This window comes from Harmonia axyridis, chromosome 7, assembly GCF_914767665.1.
Source record: "Harmonia axyridis chromosome 7, icHarAxyr1.1, whole genome shotgun sequence".
Lineage (NCBI taxonomy): Eukaryota > Metazoa > Arthropoda > Insecta > Coleoptera > Coccinellidae > Harmonia > Harmonia axyridis.
The window spans coordinates 27,716,492-27,738,626 of NC_059507.1; the positions used below are offsets into that span (position 1 = coordinate 27,716,492).

Below are 22,135 nucleotides of genomic sequence, written 5' to 3' on the forward strand. Positions count from 1 at the left end.
TTCGATTTAATTGAACATTGCAGAATTTCACTTTCGTCGCAGAATTTTTTAGTATAACCTTTAAAATCTTTCGTTCTCGTATTGGAATGATTGATCCTAAAATTCATCATTTCTGAGATTCTGATTCAATTATATTTGAATTGATAAATTTAATTGTCGATTTATCTTTCCTTGAGTTCAGTATACAGGGTGGCCATTTGAAAACGAAACAGACGAGATTACAGACGAAATAAAGTTTTTCGATATAAATGCTCGGACAGGTCGATTTCTGTTTCGAGGGGGACAACTTAAGATGTGGGTTACGGACGCATAGCGCTTCAACCCTTGCTGCTACAACCCCCACCCCCAATTTTTGAATAGGGAAGATGGGGTGAGTGATACCTCAATTTAAAGGTATTTTTATACTGATTTCAGCACAGTAATTGTTTTTTCATTTTATGCATTAGTTCTCGAAATATTTTTGCGTTAGTTAGTTAGGAAGGAAGCCACAGTCATGGTTGTTTTGAAGCTCAAAATGTCGATTTTTCACAAAACACTACAAGTGCCATGAAAACACCACTTAATTTCAAATACTTAGTTAAGAATATTTCGAGAACTAATGCATAAAATGAAAAAACAATTACTGTGCTGAAATCAGTATAAAAATACCTTTCAAATGAGGTATCACTCACCCCATCTTCCCTATTCAAAATTTGGGGGTGGGGGTTGTAGTAGCAAGGGTTGAAGCGCTATGCGTCCGTCACCTACATCTTAAGTTGTCCCCCTCGAAACAGAAATCGACCTGTCCGAGCATTTCTATCGAAAAACTTTATTTCGTCTGTAATCTCGTCTGTTTCGTTTTCAAATGGCCACCCTGTATAATAAATAGTACCATTCGATACAAAGGATTCATATATTCTTGAATAAATATATAAATCCTTTTTATCGAATGAACAAGTAAACAACCCATTCTTTTCTGAATATATATATATATATATATATATATATATATAAGATTCAATTATAGAGTAATAAACGTAGATAGAGGGAGTATACGCAATTTTTACATGTAGCCAACATGGTTAGATTACGTTGTCGGATTGTGATATATTTTCAAATTCACAATTTTACTTTATGAATGTATATTATATTGAATGAATTATATTTGACTGAACAATTCCCGATTAAATATGCAAATTTGATTATTCAGAATCCGATATTTTCCTAATTGTCGAATTTATAATGAGCAGAATAATTATTATTTACTTTATCTACCTGCGAAAATCCAAGGTTCGGCAAATTTTGCTCTCCTAGTTTCATCGGTTGTTTCACGTCGTTTGGCACGCTTGAAGTTTGTTTTCTGAATTTCTGATATTTAGGTATTTATGTCAATATATTTTGAGTTAATATGAAACGTTGATTCACTATGGGACATAAGAAGTGCGTTCTTTGTGGAGAAACTCGCGAATTGAGTGAAATATCGTATCACTGATGTTTGCATTTCCGCGCGCTTCATGTCAAATTTTATAGTTCATGTAAGGGACAAAATTTTCTTACAGAAAATGACATATGCTCCCTCTATCTATATTTATTACTCTGAGGTTCCAATCAAATTCAAAATCTCTTCGAGATTCTAAGTCAATGAAATTTTGAATGAGGCTCTAGGAATTAATTTCCACAATTTTTCAGCAAACGATAATATCCTTAGTTCCTACAAAAAATATTGTTTCGTTATAATGGGAATGGATGTTTGACATGTGAATGTAGTAGGTTTACATCTTTTACTTATTTTAATGCAAAAACTTAAAAGAAGAAAGAACTATCAGCAAGTTCTTGATCTACATAAGCATAAAGTATTTTTACAGAAGGGACATTATAAACAAGCATCCATGCCTGTCAATGAAAGAAGTCAATGAAGTAAGAGGAAAAGAGTGAGAAAAATATTTTTCGATTCTAAAAATAACACTCATATTTTCACGAAACATACAAAACTGAACACCTTGAAAAATCTAGTCAAAAGCATTTAAATGATAAATAAAAATGAAATCAATTTGAAATTTATTTTTCTGGGATTATTTTACTTTTTATTTCATTTATTCATTTTATCTTCATACTTCTGATACTGAAATTTCTACTTTAAAGCATTGTAGAATCTGTAATTCTATAATGAAATATAATGCAAAAAGAATATGTGATTAGAAATATTTCAATCGAATAAGTGTAAAAAAGAAATATTGTCATTTTGATTCGATGGATGTACAGGGTGTTTCACGTAAGCGGGTGATTGGATTTTGTGGCTTATCCTCTGAGCAAAATGGAATAGTGACCCATCACAATGATATTTTTTTTTTTCGGGCTATCCAAATATGTTAGCGGAAAAACTATCGAACGAAGGCATGGAAAGTTATTGAGGAGAAACTGTTTTTCCAAAAATTTTTTTTTACAAATTTAACTGTTTTCCAAAATAAGAAGGTCTAGAGACAATTTCTCAGCAATAATATCTTCATTTGAACTGAACCGATTTTGTGGAAAACAGAAAATTTTTTTTTTGCAAAATATACTTCATAATATTTTCCAATATTTATGGAAAAATAATATGGAAAAAAAGTGGTAGTTTCATATTTATTTCAAGCAATCCCATTCGAAATCAACCTGAGGAAATTCAGATTTCATAGTCGGAAAATATTCCCTATTGAATATTGATTTTCAAATTTTGAAGTTTTCATTCTCGATTATAATAAAAGCTGAAATATAAAGCTTCTATTATAATCGAGAATGAAAATTTGACAATCAAATATTTATAGAACCATAGGGAAACATAAAAATTCCGAAAATATAATTAGAATTTCCTCAGGTTGATTTTGTATGGAATTGTTTGAAATGCATATATAAAACTACCACTTTATTTCAATATTCGTATTCAGACTCGAATGAGCATTCAGAAAATATGAAAAAATTTATGAAGTCTATTTTGCAAAAAAAAATTCCGTTCCCTCGAAAACCGTAAGTTCAATATAGAAACAATTGATGAAAAATTGTCTACAGACCTTCTTATTTTGGAAACCGGTCAAATTTGCAAAACAAAATTTTTTGGGAAAACGATTTTTCCTCAATAACTTTTCATGCATTGGTTCGGTAGTTTTTCCAATAACTTATTTGGATAACCCGTGAAAAATACTATCATATTGATGGATCACATTTCAATTCTGCTTGAAGGGTAAGAGCCACAAAATCCAGTGATCCGTTTATGTGAAACACCCTGTACCAATGTCAGAAGCGGTATGTATTAGCATGAATGAACTATTATGAAATTTGGTGTTTTTGAACATATCCAAAACTAAATATATTTGCTCTTTCAGGTGTCCAGTTCCTAAAAATAAGTTCCGATAAAATTTTGCTTCAACTCACAAACTTTCAGTTGTTGTCATATGCAAATTACAATAATGATATATATTTCGAGTGCATTCTGACTGTTATGATGCCACTAAACTAAGCAAAAGGACAGAATGGAAGACTGAAAGAGAAAGATAGAGACCCATTCTACAAAGCCAAAATAGAGAAGAGAGATGAAAGATCACTTTCATTTAAAATAGCGCTTTAATATTACATACCTTCAGGAATACCTGTTGAAAAATAAAACTTCAATCAGTTAACTCGCATACAACTATCAATTGAAAAATTTTGTCTCTGGTTCTGTTCTTATATTGAAACCATTTAGTATCATATTATACCTTTCATAAACACACATTTCATGCAAAATCACAAGTTCAAATAAAAAGTATTTGTTCCTGATGTTACAAAAATATTTCTCCATAATAACTATGATCTTCTTCGGTTATTGTATCATTTGATCATAATGTTATGTGGTAATACCACAGATAGAAGTAGTTTAAAGTTTTTAAATACCTGTTGTATCTAAAAGTGTTAATCATGCAATTACAACGCTCAATTTGGAGTGTCCTGTTCATTGTCGGTACAAATTTTGTATGAGGTAGATATTTTATCGTGTTTATGATAAAATGTAGAGCTTAATAGCATGGTTTATATTCCATAGTGATCCCTTCATAATATGTTTTTCGTTGAAACATTTGACAGAACGGACACCCCAAAAAAACATACACGAAGCATTTAAAAACACCGAACAACGTCAAGTCGTACACATTGTGTTATTTTTCAACTAAGCACATCGAACATCGACTAAATTCATCACAGTATATAGGCGATAGTCATTCCCATACTAAGAAATTTTTCTGTAGAGCTACATACCTTTGTTTTCTATACAAATCATGCGCGATGCGTTGAAGACAAACACATATACAAGTTACAAAAAAGATATTCACAAATTTTTGAATTTGAATGTATAATTTGTTCAACCTACTAATATGTGACTTAGTGCAACTTTTTTCATTTGTCAGTTTTTCATGCTTGTTGTTAGCAAAAAACTCGATAGACTAAAATATCACTTAAAATTGAAAATACTTATGTAGAGGAGATATGGGACAACTCAGAACACAGAAAATTTTTATAGAATGGTAAAGTGCAAAGTAAGATAATAGAACGAGTTTTCAAAAAGAACATACTCTTTAGTATTACAGATATGTTTTTATTATACTTTCGATTGTCATTCACACATAATTAAAAAGATGGGTAAAAGTAGAATCGAAAAAGAAAGTTAAGTATAAATGTACCACAAATGAGTAAGATAACAAGAAAAGATATATAAAAATATGCATAAGTATTATTACCCCAGAATACTGTATCTGCTGTATCTACAGCATGTTGAAAATCAAGTTCAAAGTTATGGGGTAAAATAAGTCAATTATATATAATCATACACTTTTCTTATCGCTATGGAGAAAATGACAAAATAATCAAGTTTAGATTTCTGCAATCTCAAAAAGTTTGAGGTTTTTCGATTATTAATCTCAGGATTGATGGAAATTAAATTTGAGTTCAAATTCTAGAACTTATTATTCCTTTTCTCCCTGCTGAGAATTCTTTACTAAGAAACAATTATAAGAAATAAATTAAAGGTTCCCATTTTTTTTCCAAATTAAAGCAAAAAATAAAACTTCATTGAACTATGATCAGTGAAAAACAACTTATCTGCCATTCTGTTATAGCATTTTGTGACAAAAGTAAACATAAACTTTCAATAGCATTCAGAATTTTTTAAATTACTTTTTTCTATAAGAATTGAATATACAGTTCCTTGGATAACTGCTCTCGATTCAGCTTATTTAATTGGATTTCAGTTTGATGCTAGCTGTGAGATTGATTGGCATACGTATTTTTAATACAAGTTTCCTATTTGAGTTTATTTTTTGAGTATGTTAATTTATATTCTTTTTTGTTTTTATGTATTATCCTCTATATTTTCTGTCTGAGGTTAAGTGGAGTAGCATAAGCTAGACTCCGCCTCTATTGTATTGTAAAGGGTTATCCATTAAGAATATTTCATTTACGATATTTTTTCACTCAATAAACGATCGTATAGTTGAATGGCTAACCTTCAACTAAACAAATGACGCTTTGGATGATAGTTATATTTGACATATGTCATTGACATATACGACATGGACAACCCTGACGTATATAACAGTATAAACATAAATAAAGGCGCTTTATTTTCATTTATTCATTTTCTGTAAGATTATTTTACGTTTCAACCAAATGCGTATCTCTTGAATTTGCCATAACTGGTTGATTTGATCTTATTACAATATGGGTTCTGAGATTACTAAAAAATGTGAAAAATAAATTAAAATCTTCTGAATAACACCTAACTATTGGTGAAAGAAAATAGAGAATGCCAAAATGCTTGAACATAAGACAGAATTACACAACATAAAAAAGCTAATCTTATCTTCCAATCCCCATTTGAAATGGTCCAATTATGGTGAATCTAATAAACTTGATTGTAGTCTCGACTTCTTCAGTTACGTCTAGATGCAGCTACTAAAAATGGGAAATGAAAGAGCTTCGCCTTTTGTTAATCTTTAATAACTGTGCTTCATTTCGAATAGAACATCGAAAACGCAGAAGAGCATACTTAATAGTCTGCAAGGGCGTAGATTTTTTCTTTTCTTGGGGGGGTAATCGAAGAAATTTTTTTAAGACAACGTTTACTCATATTTGTAATGTGAGAAAAAAAGGTGATAACGAAGTTTGAACGAAATTACTCGATGTAATTTTTTTATTACCAATTCGGTTGTGCTCACCTTATACTGGATGTTCCTAAATTAGAGTAACGGAGGAAAATGAGAGATTCCTTGGATAATATTAGGGATAAAAATTCCTATGAATATGAGTCCGCAAACTCTTTGTTTTCGAGATACAGGGTGTTTCTAGTGTGTCGTACTTTTAAGCGATGCTTATATCAGTTTCTCAAATCTTTATTAATCTTCGCTACATAGTGGGTAAATAAGTAACAAAACTTATAATTAATTCATTCATTGCAGCTTACTAGCTGGATCTTTAAAATAATTTGGATTTTCCTGAGGATTACTAGAGAGCTGTTTGAATTTTTTTCTCGAAATCGATTGCAGATACGACAAAACTTCAACAAACCAAAAAGTGTAGTACTGAACCAGAGTTTCTTTTCAAATTTTTCTAAACTACCAGTGGTTCACGAAAAAATAATTCTGGAGAAAAGGAGCGGACACCCTTCCTGAAAAAATTCACCCTGTAGATTTGCATTCAAAATTAGGATATCACATGATGAAAACTTTAAATTGGAATATATCTATGCCAATTCAAGTCAAATATCTTGTGAAGGGAAAGAGCTATTAAAGAAAAACTTGAACTTCAACACCTGTATCTCGAAAAAAAGGGTTTGCGGACTCATGTTATAGGACTATTTTTCTTAAAATTTAGGAACACCTGTCAATTCAAAACGGATTTCTTCACAAATAAATTTGAATTTGAATGAAACACAATACATTGTACAACACAGCCCAGACAATTTTTCTACACGAATTGCTCAGTTCAGTTCTTTAGTTTCTTTACTACAGTATTGAAATTTTGTGACGAGAATGATGCAAAAACCGAAAACAACAGGTAAGTGTATACCGATGACGAATACAAAAATTACAAATAGCGATGCCGAGAAAGAGGATAGATAAGGGAAATAATAAACCTCAGACAAAGACGAGCTAGTAGTGTAATAAAAGTACTCATCTTGAAAGCGATATTAAACTCAAAAATCGTAAAGGGCACCGATTTTTTACGGACGTGTCGATTTCAAATTGAAGTAAAATGATTATTATTGGTTCGTTTAATGGAGAAATTTTCGTTCTTCGTCTTTGCGAGATTACAGAATTTTCATATTTTGAAATTCTTGGGGAGGTTATCACCCCCAGTACCCCCCCATTTCTACGCCCTTGATAGTCTGTTGATTAAGCTGGGCGGAAACGAAATATTAAGAATTGAAGTGAAACCGGATCAAAATGTAAATTAACTTGTTTTATCACGATACGTCGGATGAAAATGTGGAAAATTCATGACAATTCCCGAAGACCCTTTGTAATACATGAAAAAACCACGAGCTGACCCGATTGCTCTCTCTCATCCACACAAATTTCATGCGGGGGCTGAAATATCGGCAATAAATATCTATCCGGCAATGAAATCTGAATAGGATCCTGCGCTATCATTCCTTTTTACTGGAGAAATTTGGGAACGCTTCCTTTATGTTCTCTGGCAGCCGCTTAAGACGTATTGGCGCCTTCTATCTTTCATGTTTCAGGATCTCACATGTCGTATTATTTTCGGATAGTTGGAAACTTGAGGTAGATAGGGAAAATGGTGAAAAAACTCACTTAGTCAGTAAAAAATTTCTAACAATATATGAAATACCTTCAGAAAACTCTCATTGTTTTTATACAGGGTGGCCACTTTTTCAATGGGATTGTATTGGTAACTTTTAAACCATATGAGTTAGAAGGTCGGTCAAATAGAGAAAAAGTTGCATGCATAGAAGCATTATCAAGCAGTTCAAACAAATCGAGATTATCAGGGCCGGTTATTGAGATATCATAAGAGAAGTAAATTCCGTCATTTTGATTTTTCTTTTTTTCCCACTTTATTTCAAATATTATCAAAAAATGTTACAGGAATTTTTTATTCGACAGTAAATTGTTCTCAATTTAACGTAATCAGATTTCGTATCCAACGTTTCGTGCTCTCTGGGCCACCCTCAACCTCATTTTTTTCAAAACGGACCTGTATATTTTATGACACTTTTCGAAATAACTTTTAACGCTGAATTCAACGATATATCAAACAATGTCATTCAAAGTTTATTTCTAGATGATTTTGACCCTTATCCAATTTTCTTTGGGTCGGATCTGTAGTGAATGCAATTTATCAAAAACTGCTGTTAATAAAATAGTCAAGAGACGCGAATACAATTATTTTAAATTTGAATACCAAGCCTTGCAAGCATTATATCATAATGATATCAAAATCAAGTTCGATTCTGTAATTTGTTTCAACGGAACAAATGACAAATCCAACAATAGTGATTTCTCGCGAGAAAATTGAGAATGTATTGGAAGGTATTCAAGAAGAAGAAATAAACAAATGTATAAGAAGTATGGGTTCCAGAACCGTTAAGTGCATTTTACAAAATAGTGGACATTTCGAACAATTACTTCATTCATTTTCATTTACTTTCGAATAATCATTCGATTTTTCTTTCATTAAATGATAATTCGTTTAATTATTATGAATTGAAATATGTAAATAATTATTACTTATTTCTTAATTTGATTCTGATGTGTTCCATTTAGTTCAAGATGAGTAAGTTGATTCTCTCATCGAAATGTATTGCAAGTTGTTAATTAAACTAAATGTAATACAGATCCGACCCAAAGAAATTTGGATAAGGGTCAAAATCACCTGAAAATCAACTTTGAATGACATTGTATAATATATCGTTGAATTCAGCGTTAAAAGTTATTTCGGAAAGTGTCATGAAATAAACAGGTCCGTATTGAAAAAACTGAGGTTGAGGGTGGCCCAGAAAGCACGAAACGTTGGATACGAAATCTGATTACGTCAAATTGAGAACAATTTACTGTCGAATAAAAAATTCCTGTAACATTTTTTGATAATATTTGAAATAAAGTGGGAAAAAAGAAAAATCAAAATGACGGAATTTACTTCTCTTATGATATTTCAATAACCGGCCCTGATAATCTCGATTTGTTTGAACTGCTTGATAATGCTTCTATGCATGCAACTTTTTCTCTATTTGACCGAACTTCTAACTCATATGGTTTAAAAGTAACCATTACAATCCCATTGAAAAAGTGGCCACCCTGTATACAGGGTTAGACGTGCAGCTTGAAGGAGGTGTTAGTATCACTCATTTGCTGTCGATTGAGCCATATTTATTGATAACCGAAAATCAACAGTTTCCGAGATATTTGAGTTCTTGTGTTTTTTGTAAAATTCCTCACCTTACTTCATTTTCCATCAATTTTTTCTACGTTGACCAAGTTTGATTTGAATTTTGGATTATTTTCATCAGAAAAGAATATGATATGTATGAAAAAACCAAAACTATATGCTGTATTAGATGTTGAATAACAATTAGTGTGATTTGAAAAATAAAGAAAATGAAGAAAAGAATACTAAATTTCTAATATAAATTTGCCTGTAACTTTTGAATTCCACAATTTATGTATGACAAGATTATTTTAAAAGCTTGCAAAATTCCTTTTTTATTTCTTAAAAAAGTTTTCTTTAGAATGCAGACACAAGTTTTGTTTCAGCAGATTTTGATTTGAGAGAGGAAAGAAGCGAAGAAATGAAAGTTACGAATTGAATATTTTTTTATTGCAATTAAACTCAAATTTTCAATAGAGAATGTATTCATAAATTATGTTTAAAATGACCTCCACCATTCCTTAAACAAGCATGTACCCTCTATCTCATTTCTTCAGTTGTTACTTTCCGCCTGAAATTCACTCTCAATCTTCTCGCATCTTCGTCTATTCTAACGGTGTTAGATCCGGACTTTTCACTGGCCATGAAAATATTATCATCTTTGATCAACGTAGAAAAAATTGACGAAGTAAGGTGAGAAATCTTTTAAACATTACAAGAACCCAAATATCTCTTTAACTGTTGATTCTTGATTTTCACTAAATATGGTTCAAACGACAGCAAATGAGTCATACTAACACGTCCTCCAAAATTCACTTCTAATTTAGAAACACCCTGTGTAAGAGGTCTTCCAATGAAAGGTTTCATTTTAAATAGCTCGCTATCGGGGCAGCTGTCATTTTTGGACACTTGGTAAGTAAAACTACTCCAATACTAAAAATGAAAATATACACGCTTCGACAATGCACTGAAATTGAAAAATTCACTACAAATATGGTGATAATTTCACAGTAACAATTCGCATAACAATTCACATCTCACATTTTTCTATGTCGAAAATATGAAGAAGATATGCTCTTAGGATATTGAGAATATGTCTAATGAACAAAATACTCACTATGATAACATTTCAATTTTTTAAGGTTTTTTTTCAATAATTAACTATTCGGACTTATCCAACAGTTGAAATAGCAAGTTTTTATGAATAAAATACTTAATTATGTACAAAAATAAAAATTTTAAGACCAATTTTCAGGGTTCGTATAGGTTCCAAAAACGTCTAATAGGCATTGGAACTTGGGATACTCTCTATACAAAAAAAAATCTTAACTCGGTTGTTATGCTACTTGAATTTTCCTTAGTTCTCTGTCACTTTTGAAGCTGTCATCTTTTAACAACTGACAATTAAAAACTACGTAATTACTAAAAATGAAACGATACATGTTTCAACAACGCATAGAAATTGTTAATATTCACTACAAAAATGGTGAAAATTCTTCAGTCCCAGTTCGCAAAATTAAATCACTATTAGATTGTCGTGAAGCACCTATGTCTTATCGCACATAGTGAAGATTGTGGAAAAATCAAAAAAATTTTTATTATAAAACCTGGAATAAGAATTTTAGGAGATAACTCAATATTTCTCATAAAATGACAACAATTTTCCAATGTAGAATCGTATAAATATTGCTGAAATTGTCATCAAAAAAGCTATCTAACGATGCAATAATATACTGGGTGTGCCATTTGAAATTAGGAAGTAATATGTTTCCGGTTTAACTGGAAGTTTAGAGATCCGGAAATATTTTGGGGAGTAAGATGATTGTCTCAAACCCCAACATGCAAATTTTCAGTACAAAATTATGATTAGTTTTCCATGAACGCCTAATAGGCCATCTCGGTGATTCACCCCTTACAATTTTTTTCCTACCATTACAAGAAAAAATTCACCCTTCAGCGTTCTGAAACAGAATTTCTCGGATTTCTAATCAGATTGCTGAATAAACAGCTGCAACACAAGAAAGACAAACAAAGGAGTAATATCTATGTCCCTGGGCTCACGCCTTCTTTCAATAAGTGAGCTTTTCCCGGTTTAATGAATTGAGACAGAATCAAAGCTTGCAGACAGGTGATCGATTTTCTGTCAGCATTAGGTATGTTTTCGTTGAACATATGTCGTAATCGGATAGTTCAAATGACGTATATTGAGCTGAACGTGAAATTGAAATGGAATTGTCTGTATCACGTTTCACACAAGGTCATCCGGGTAATTGTTTGGCTGGAGTGTTAGTAGATCTAAACATTGTTTGATCCTACTTGGGAAAATAGTCACACCTCCTGTAGAATTTATCATCGCTTCATCATCGTACGCAACAAATTGACAAAAAATAGGTCGCAATAATCGATAGTCATTTTTTATCCGAGCTATTGTCAAAATATCATACTATTGTACCAACATACCAAATGAAAACAATAGATAATTGTACAAGCTTTTTTTACGTTTCATTTTAATATTTTTTGTTTGTAGCTGAAATAAACGCATTGGTTTCTGAGTATACCTTAAAAATAAAAACAAAACAACTCCGTGCAGCCTCGCTTGGACAAATAGTTTTCCATATGGTATACCGATGGATCAAAATCAAAAAGAGGCACAGGTATTGGGGTATATGGCCTAAAAGGACGATCTCTACTTCCTTGGAAAGTGAGTCCTCTATCTTGGCAACCAAGACACTAGCTGTCTATACATGCACGATTGCGCCCAAGAGTGTCTCAAAAGAAAACCTCAAAGGGGCGCGTATGCGTCTATTTACATCACTACAGATAGCCAAGCCACGCTGAGATCCCTGAAATCATACAGCCAGGGTAAGAGCCAGGGCTCTCTACTGACATGGGAGTACCGTAATGCCATTAAGCAACTGCCCAAAGGAAATTAAGTAACTCTACTATGGGTACCGGGGCATTGAAGGAAACACAAAAACTGATCAACTTGCAGACAGAGCATTAAGGTTTACACCTGTATGTCCTGAGCTCTTCTGTGGGCTTGGAAAAGACTAATATAAGACAGTGTTCCAACAATGGGAGAAAAATCCTCTGGAGAAACACTCCAGTTCTTGCTCAGGCAAAGAAATTTGTGGTGCTTTCACCGACCAATACCAGGAAGCTTCTGAAGCTACCACGAGCTGAGCTTCAGGTAATGGTGGGACTGCTGGCAGGATACTGTCGGTCCAAATACCTTCTGTACCGCATGGGTAAGTCAGCAGATGAGATCTTGAGGCTCTGTGGAAAGGAACCAGAAACAGCGTGCAAATGTCCAAGGCGTCAGCCTAAGCTAAGAACCACTCACATAGGAAAGTCAATTCTGGATACTCACGAAGTAATAGCCAAGGTTCCTAAGGATGTCGTTGGTTTCGTTAACCGTATCGACGGCATCCCTGGGTTTGCATGAATAGATATGATTAAGAACAAAAGATCCAATTGGTCGCAGTTCCCGGAAGGCTAACAGAGCCTCAACGACCCCGATTCAGTGAATAATAATATCTAAAAATAGTTCTATGTTCTTCAAAGGCGCAATAAGCATATTAATGAACAATTTCTCAAAATCTCTTGACGCTGGGTCATATCAGTGTAATATTTTGAATCCATTTGATAATATTCACTTGCGCATTCGCCAATTTGCAACCATTTGTTCTTAAAAGGTTATTTATTTAGGTATATGGTTTGCCAATAATATGGTTTTAATAATAATAATGAGCATCTCCTTCATTCATCTCTGACCATCAAATAATCAGCTAAAAACGAAAAATACTGAAAAGGAAAAAAATTTGATAATAATTTCGATGGTTCAAATATACCAAAAAACAGCCAAGAGACGAAGAAAATCTAGGCTTGGCCTTATGAAATTAAATATGTATTTCAGGGCCAAAATATTACAATTACATAATTACATTTAGATTGGATACAGATTTAGATTTGAGGGGGTTCCATAATTACATGAAAAAGAGCGAAAACAAAAATGATTTTATCATCAGGGATCAGAGTCTATATACTCAATCTGATCAATTATATCTGCTATAAATGAATTTGGTTTCGACGAAATCCACTTTTTACTTGAGACAGAAAAGCTCCCAACACATTAACAGGCTTGGTTTCCCAGGGAATGTGAAATTTTGATATTCAAAAACATTTTTGAAAGAATCGATGGAAGTTCATCCCATCAACGATGGAAAACGATATCATCCAAATGACTGTTCTGGCTACGGTTGCAGCACTATATCCTTTCCCTGGATTTTCCAATGAACAATTCGTAAATTTGTGGGTATGTTCTCGATGACTTGACGAATTCCATCCTGAAGGTCTTGAATCGATTGTGGAGCATAGGCATAGATCTTATATTTCACGTGGCCGCTAAGAAATAAGTCTAAAGGTCTTAAATCACAAGATCTCGATGGCTAATTTCGATCATCTTTTCGAGAAATGATATAGCCATGGAACTATTGAAACTTGTCTTGCAAATTTGCGATTGTTTCGTTGGATGTGTGGCACGTAGTGTCGGGTTGTTGAAAACAAACGTCGTCCACATCAATATCTTTCAAACCATTCAACATAACAGTTGCTCCAGCCTCATTTTATAGGAAGTAAGTTCCAATCACACCACCAGCCCAAAAACCACATCAAACAGTGACAACTGACAATGGAGAGGTATTCCATCTATCATTCTTGGATTTTGTGTGCCCCGAATGCTATGTGCTTATTAACGTAGCCTCCGAGGTGAAAATGGTCCTCGTAACTGAAGATTTTTTGATGCATTTCAAGGATTTCATTTCAATCAGCGAATATACTACTTTACTGTTGATCGAACAAATTGAGATCTAATTCTGTGTACAAATTACGGTGTAATGTCGTTTGTGGAATGTCTGATTCTCAAGATCGACAACGAATCGACAAACCTGAGTTTTCGTCAACACTACGGGCTACAGCAGCAATATTTTTAGTTGTTCGTGAGCGAAGGACACGGTTTCGATTCTTCACATCCCAACAACTCAAATTTTAGCATAAGTTTTTCTATTGCCGGCTGAAAAAGTAATTCACTACAACCTGAAATGCTATAGTTTTGCGAATTATGATTGCAAAATAATTTTCAAAATTTCAATGCATTGGTGAAACATGTATGTAGGATCCAGTTATTGTTCCCTGTAAATAATTGAGATGGTCAACCGGATGCTTGGAGACCTATCAGTTTTCTTCAAGTGTCGAGGGCATGACAATTTCACTGAATTTACAGGGAACGAATTGTTATTGTACATATAATGTAAAAAGGATGTGTTATTCTTCGAGGTGTCGAAGATATGTCATGGAGTTGTAAATCTTGAAGAGATTTACTGGGGGGTTGTGAAAGTTCGAAGACAATACAGTCATACCAGATGTGTCACATCTGTGTATCAGGTTCTAGTCCTTCGAGAATATTCGATTCCCAGGAATCCGCGAAGATCTTTGTGGGAGGTACGGCAAAGCTCTTATTGGACTAGGTGATGGTACTTTCCCTAAGGGTGTGGTCAAGCCGAAAGAAGGGAGGTCGATATTCGAGACAGGGAAGTTCCAATCGGCAGAGAGATACAGTTCAAAAATTAAGCCGAAGACGGGTACAGTTCAAGTTAAGACGAAGACGAGTAAAGTTCGGTCTAAGTCGAAGTAAGAGTAAGTTCTGTCGGTTGAAACTTAAGACGTAAGACGAAAAGACAGTTTGCGGATTAGATTAAGAAGAGTCGCGAACAAATCAAAGACGAGACGACCGAAAACTTAAAGTACGACAAAGACGTGATAATCGAAGACGTTTCGAGTAATTAAAACTAGAGTTAAAGACGAAATTCAGTACCGTATTGAGAAACTTGTAATTAGGACGTTATTAGGATCTTCTCAATACTGAGTTTGTACTGTATAATTGTGGCTTTGTAAATAGATGTAAATAATTCAAAAGAGTTTAATTATTACAAATCCAACAAAGTCACGGAGAAAAAGACGAAAGGCCAGGTAATCGAATCATACATCTAGACGATCGATTAACCAAGCCTACATGTATTTGTCCATTTTCAGTAATAAAGTAGTTTTACTTGTCAGGTGGCAAAATACGACAGCTTCAAAAGTACGCTCAAATAGCGGCCTATTCAAAATAAAAACTCTTATTGGAAGACCCATTATTTACATAACAAGAATGTAAGATACGACAAATACGGATAAAATTTGCTTTTGCTCGATGTTCAGTTTTAGTCGTGATCGTTTTGATGTAGTTTCAAGAGAAAATGATATATCACGTAATCTCTTCTCAAATACCTGAACCATAGATAATTGGCTAAGCCGTCGATGTTGATGCATGCTCAGGCACCTTCCGATATTTCACCATGATATATCGTAATAGAAAGTTTTAATTTGGATCGGAATCAGTTGCGGAAAAACCCTCCCTTTTTGGCAATAAACCAGATCGTTTAACAACTAATTTCCTCCTTTTTGAGCAGGGAACAGCGGGCTGTGGTTTTACCGATATTTCAGCAATTTTCAATTTTAATACGTAAGTGGCCTTCGCACACTGATGATGAATTAGTGGTCGCAATGAATTCTGCAAGTTTACACAATGAACGGAATATGCTAGAAACTTTCAGGGTTCAGATATCTCGGTTGAGTTCATTAATAAGTTTAATCTGTTATATGTTCTCGGAGGTATATACCCCAATGAAATTAGGCCTCCATGTGATGTTAATTTTAAACAGTCAGGTATAATCTAATGATAAGGTCAAAATCCAGAGATTACCACGTTCCTTTGAAATATAGATAGGTTAAAAAATTATTTCAGCCAAATGGTTGCCACGGCTACGATTGCAGCACCATATTCTTCTCATGAGATTTTTCATGACCGCGATAACTCCACAAATTCCTTTTTTAGATTTTGAATCGATGTGGAACATTAGAATAAACATTATCTTTCACATAGCCTTCAAAAAAAGTCTGAAGGTGTTGAATCACAAGATCTCGGTGACCAACTGTGATCAATCGTAAAATAACAAGCCCAGGAAACTTTTCTTGCAAAATTGCAATTGTTTTATTTTCTGTGTGGCACGTAGCGCCGTCTTGTGAATAAAAGTCCACCCAAAAATGCTTCAATTTCGCGAATTGTGATGAAAAATTTTCACCATTTTAATAGTGAATGTTGAATATTTCAATGCGTTATTGAAGCGTGTATTTTTCCATTCTCATTAATTACGTAATCTTCAGTTATCAAATATCTGAAATGACAGTTTCAAAAACGACAGCTTCCCAGATAGTTGGCTTTTCAAAAGGAAACCTCTTATTAAAAAACCCTGGATTTTCACCTGAATGACAAGAAGTAAAGTCTTTGATGATGGTACATTTTGTACAGGATGTTTCAAAAAAAGGTGATCCCGTCTCTAGGATAGGTAGAAAACTGAAAAATAATTGGGGTTTGCCTAATAAAAAATTTTTGTGAAGCAATACTTATTCAATTTGATGAACAAAAAATTTTGCACATTTTTTTACGATTTTGTCGAAACTACGGGCAACTTTGTGATGAAATTTTATACGAATATAATTTGGAAGCTGATACATTTCATGATTTTTTTTATATTTGACTCTCATAGAAGGCGATTCGGTTCATACCATAGTATTTATCATAACTTTTTTAAGGTTTGATTTAGCAATCCGATTTTCAAGTGAACTTAAACATCATTCAAAAAGGTTCTCTCGATATAGAATATACCGTTCTCAGAATATTTTGATTTTAAAATTATGAAGTAGAAACCACTTTTTATAGCTGAAAAGAAATCAAAATATTTTATACTACTATTAAGAGATATACTATTGTGTCACGTAAAGATAAAAATCTTCATAATGCAAAATTATAGTAATTTTTCTTCATATTTTCAAATTTAATGAAGATGAATTTTCCTTTACCTCTACTATTCAGGTGAAATCGATGTGGAAGGATCTTTGAATTCATATAAAAATATCGAAAGCTCCTTTGATCATATTCATTTCACCCAAAAATTAATCAATATTCATTTAAAATTGAATCGAATACCACAATCACTACCTGTAATAACTTAAAATTTGTGTCCTCAATATTTTTCAGTAGTCCTGAATGTTCCTTATCTCCCCCTTCAAATTCAATACTTCTGTTGCGCAAAAGATAATCATATGAATTTCCTCAATGAACTGAAGCATATATTAGCTTGTATTTCGCGAATCATGCTTATATGTGTTACTTAAACAGAAAATATATGGCGTTTCAAACTTCCTCAAATCACTGAAGAATATTCCGACCACCATTTTATAAGCAGTTTCCTATTAATACGTTATGGTAGTTCGTAAAGTAAATTTACTTTTATTACTATCCCAAATTGGGATTTCTATATTTTGTTCATTATCTCTTATTCAGTGGTCACATGTGTCCACTCCATTCATATTCATCAACAAAATGTATAACAGCCGTTTGAACTCAATTTGATTATTAAAAAAATTGAATGCACACAAAACTTTATTACTCACTATTTTTTTTGTATAAAAGTATCTCGAACTGGTCGTATAGTTGGTGCTCCAAAACCTGGTCTATCCTGTTGATTGTTTCTTTATCCGTCAGTTCCCCGTACATGAAAGTGCATCTACAGGACTTCTGCATAACTTCCGCCCTGTTGTAGCCAGAAATCTTGCAGAAGGACTCGTTGCAGTAAACAATGGGGAAGTCTACAATTTGTGCGTTGGCCAAAAGAAAACTGCTGTCAGCTGAAATATATGGGTGAAAGGTCGGATTATTAAAATATGACGTAGGTCAACAAAATTAACAAAAAAATGGTTCTCCTGATAATTTCAAAACTACAGATTCGATGATAATATTGATAATAATTATTAGTATTCTTTTTTTAAAGAATATGCAACGATTTTGCACGCTTCAATTGTTATCATGTTACGCTACTGGAATTGTCAAAGACGCGGTAATTTATCAATTCATCGTATGCTATTGGTCGGGATGCGGATGCGCGTATCTGGAGAAAGAAACAGAGAGAATTTTCTGAAAGATTTTCAATAGTTATCGAGACTTCAGGAAGGATACGTACCTTGTTTTAGATTTCAGCCATTATTAGTTTAATTTGAGATTTGGAATTCAATTTATCGGCGAGAATTGTGTCAGGATTCTCGGTAAGTGTTGACTTGCATTCAACAAGTAATAATCTCACCAGGACGAATTGATTAAATTGGAAACAGTTGTTTTTTTTTAGAGTCATCCGTCTTGTAAAAACGTTTTTCAGGTTTGGTAGAATTATTTTTGTGTCAAACAATTTCAACAAAACTTCTTCTCAGGTTTATTTTATGATAAATGTAATGATAAATTTCTTTATAATTTCTTGGTAAGAAATACGAGAAGGAGTTGTAAATTCTAATATCGTTGTTCATTCTCCCAAAGCAATCCCCCGTGGGATTGGAACAATAGAAACCTCTCTTGGGATTGAAAAATATCTAGAAGTAATTCCTTGAGACATATATGTTGGAATGGTTCGTACGTTGAACCACTTTCGTTCCTGAAACTGAGAGAACACCTTCGTAATACCTGGCGTTATTACATCAACTTCGCTGAATGGGAATTGGAGTACTATAGCTTCCTGCTAAGATCTGGTGTTTAGAAGACAGAAAATAATTCACAGAAGAGGTACCATCCTCTAATAGCACAGTAATTCATTAAAAACTGATTTATTAAGTTTTTATTTCAATATTATTTGTTTAGAGTGAAGAGGATCGATCTTAGTATATTTTAATTGTATTAAATTTGTAAAAACCTACGTAGGTTGCCAAATAAGCCAAACCACCCTTAGAAGTCAATCTTTAGAGTCTCATAAGCAATTGTAACATTACAAATATACTGTATGGAAAGCATCGAGAAAATATAATAAAAAGTGAAGCAAATTACTAATTCAAACAGAGAACAACAAAAGTTTCAGATTCCTCAAACAGAAAAGCAATTCAAGTATTCACCAACACTATAAAAACAATTTATGAGTAACAACCCCTCAATCTCTTTTTTAAATCTTTTGTACCCCAAAAATCTCAGTCTCTCCAGAAGATGAATGAACAATTTAATATCGTAGTACGTTGGTTTGTGCTGAAATTTAGTTGTTCTATGTTTTGGAATAAAGAGCATATATTCTTGCCTTGTATTGTGATCATGGTAATCAATCAATCAATTTTCAAAGTAATTTTGAGTTCCTGTTGATATACCATGAACAATTCGGTATAAAAACGCAGGAAAAACTTAACAATCTATGCAGTCTGATGAAGAAGGACTCCATTGGAGTCCTATGTTGAAATCCAGGTGAGACTAGACCAAGGAATAATGGACGCAAATCAGAGAATATTTTGGTATGTTAGAATTTGATGGAGACGTCTAATGGCGGAAAATGTACTACTCAACCTCAAAAATACTGAGTTATTTCAACTCAGAATTCCGTCAACGGGCAGTTCAAAAAACTTAACACAATCAGAGCACTTCAACTGGAGACCCAAAGCCTGCGACTGTACAAGATGCGAAAGATCAATTTTATTGACATTTAGAAACATCAATGAAACACCGGACCACATCAAGTGGTGAGTTCCATAAGAGACTGATTGCGGAAATAATAAAAGATGTATCGTCAGCAAACAAAACTATCTTAATATAGGCAAATATAAATGAATACATGATAACATGAAGAGAAAGATCATTGACGAACAGAATTAATAACAGAGGTCCAAAAACAGAACCCTGCGAGACCCCCATCAACTGGATATCAGGAAGATTCCTGTTGGTGGTTATTAAGTACTTATTATATGTATTCTTGATCCACTAGAGAAAAACACCCCTAAATCCAAGGCTATATAACTCGAAATAAATAGTTATTTATGCAACAAGTGCAATAAACAATTTTTGCACGAGTTGCATACAACATTTTTTCTACGTTCATGCAAAAAGCAAAAAATGATTTATTGAGGTGCGGCACTAGGTGTAGGAAAATGAAAAGCGCAACTTGAATACTTTATTATTAATATCGATTTGCATTGAAACAGGAACTAATACGTTACGAACAATTTAACTCAAACTTCATTTTTACCCTCAATGTTGAAAGTGAATGAGCAATTGGTGACAGCACAGCAATGAATACTTTATTGCACTAGTACAATAAAGAACTTCTTTTTTCACTAAATATAGTTCAATAAAGTTTTGCTTTTTGCATGAATGTAGAAAATAGAAATTAACGCAGTTGAATGCTCTTGATTCGATCCAAAAAGAAGCCTGCAACATAGGATCCGTCATTTAGCCAATCGTAAACGAAACTAAGTAAGTCACAAGCACCTTTATTGGTCGATCGATTGAGTCAGAAGCCATGCTGGCTTTCAGTAATGAACTCATTCAAAGAATCCAACATTCTATTGAATATCAAGTGTTCAAAACAGATATAGGACGATAATTTGAAGATGAAAGGAAATAAATATTGCACTGAGATGTGAAATAAAAATTTCAATCGTCGTGTAAATTCCATGTTGATCGCATCATCAGAATCAGGGAAAATTCGAAAAGAATATCGAAAATTTTACCCAGTATTTCCACGATCACAAAACCGACGAAAGCGAGAATTTGAGTATCATGTGCCAAGTATCATGAACCTCAGTTAATCTGTAATCCATTACTGGCGCTAAATCGCCTCACCTTATTCCAAAACGTTGAAAGTTACCCTTGACCTTTGTAGCCTATCGGAATGGGGGAGAAAATCAGACTGGTGAAGGCACTATCTTCAAGTTGTTTAACGTTTATTCCTATTCCAATATGCCTTGTGAAATATCGACTAGACTCTTTGCCTTCTCGTTCTGCAATTCGTAGGTAATAATCCGGATAATACTCCCGATTCCGTGACGTTGATATATAACAAGGGTCAAGGGTGAAAACTGCCACTGTTGCGGTCATGAATGGCATGAAGTATACAGCACAACAATAAAGATGAACTAGGAATACACCTTGTCCGTAAAGTATGGAACAAATTCATTTTCAGCTAAACAAACCATTTTAAAAAATAATCCTGAAACACGTCGATTTTTTATTTTAATTTACCGTATTTTAAAATAATAATCTAATATACAGGGTGAATTACTTTCGAGTAATGACGACACCGTCTTTTTTTTTAAATGGAACATCCCCATTTTGTCTCAATTCAACGATTACTCTAGCTGAGCTGATTCCAAAAATATATCACATGTTGATTCCAATTGGTACAGGGTGGGCAAAAATACAATACTTTTGAGTGTGCTCATAAAGTTACGCGTAACATTCTTCATTAGTTAAATTAACAATATTATCAAAAATACTTATTGTCTAGCGGCAATTGGTTTGAATTTAACACCCTGTAGTTTATTACATTTTCAGATTAATAAAAATGAGCTGTTTCCAAACATGTTTGGTACTTGTGGTCTAGCAGACAGAAAATGAAAGAAATTATTTCTTATCAATTAAAAAAAAACATAGTCGTCTAGTTTTTTGTGAAATGTCATTATTCCTTTATTTCCGCTAGACAATAAGTATTTTTGATAATAGTTTTAATTCAACTAATAAAGAATGTTACGCGTTAATTTATGGGCACACACAAAACTATTGTATTTTTGTCCACCCTATACCAATTGGAATCAACATGTGATACATTTTTGGAATCTGCTCAGATAGAGTAATCGGAAAATTGAG

At 33.2% G+C, this 22,135-nt stretch overlaps 1 protein-coding gene across 3 annotated transcripts in view; it reads right to left on the bottom strand.

Moving 5' to 3' along the window:
- The window catches only part of LOC123684731 (potassium voltage-gated channel protein eag), a 78,405-nt gene that overhangs the window by 37,529 nt on the left and 18,741 nt on the right, over nucleotides 1–22,135 (bottom strand). The window contains exons 2-3 of one of the 3 annotated variants that reach the window (XM_045624123.1): nucleotides 17,926–18,159; nucleotides 3,591–3,602 (exon numbers count right to left, since the gene is read on the bottom strand). In XM_045624123.1, coding sequence (XP_045480079.1) covers nucleotides 3,591–3,602; nucleotides 17,926–18,159 — 246 coding nt within the window. Of the gene's footprint in view, nucleotides 1–3,590; nucleotides 3,603–4,245; nucleotides 4,255–17,925; nucleotides 18,160–22,135 lie in introns of all 3 variants that reach the window. The other 2 variants (XM_045624125.1, XM_045624126.1) reach the window with 2 other exon arrangements.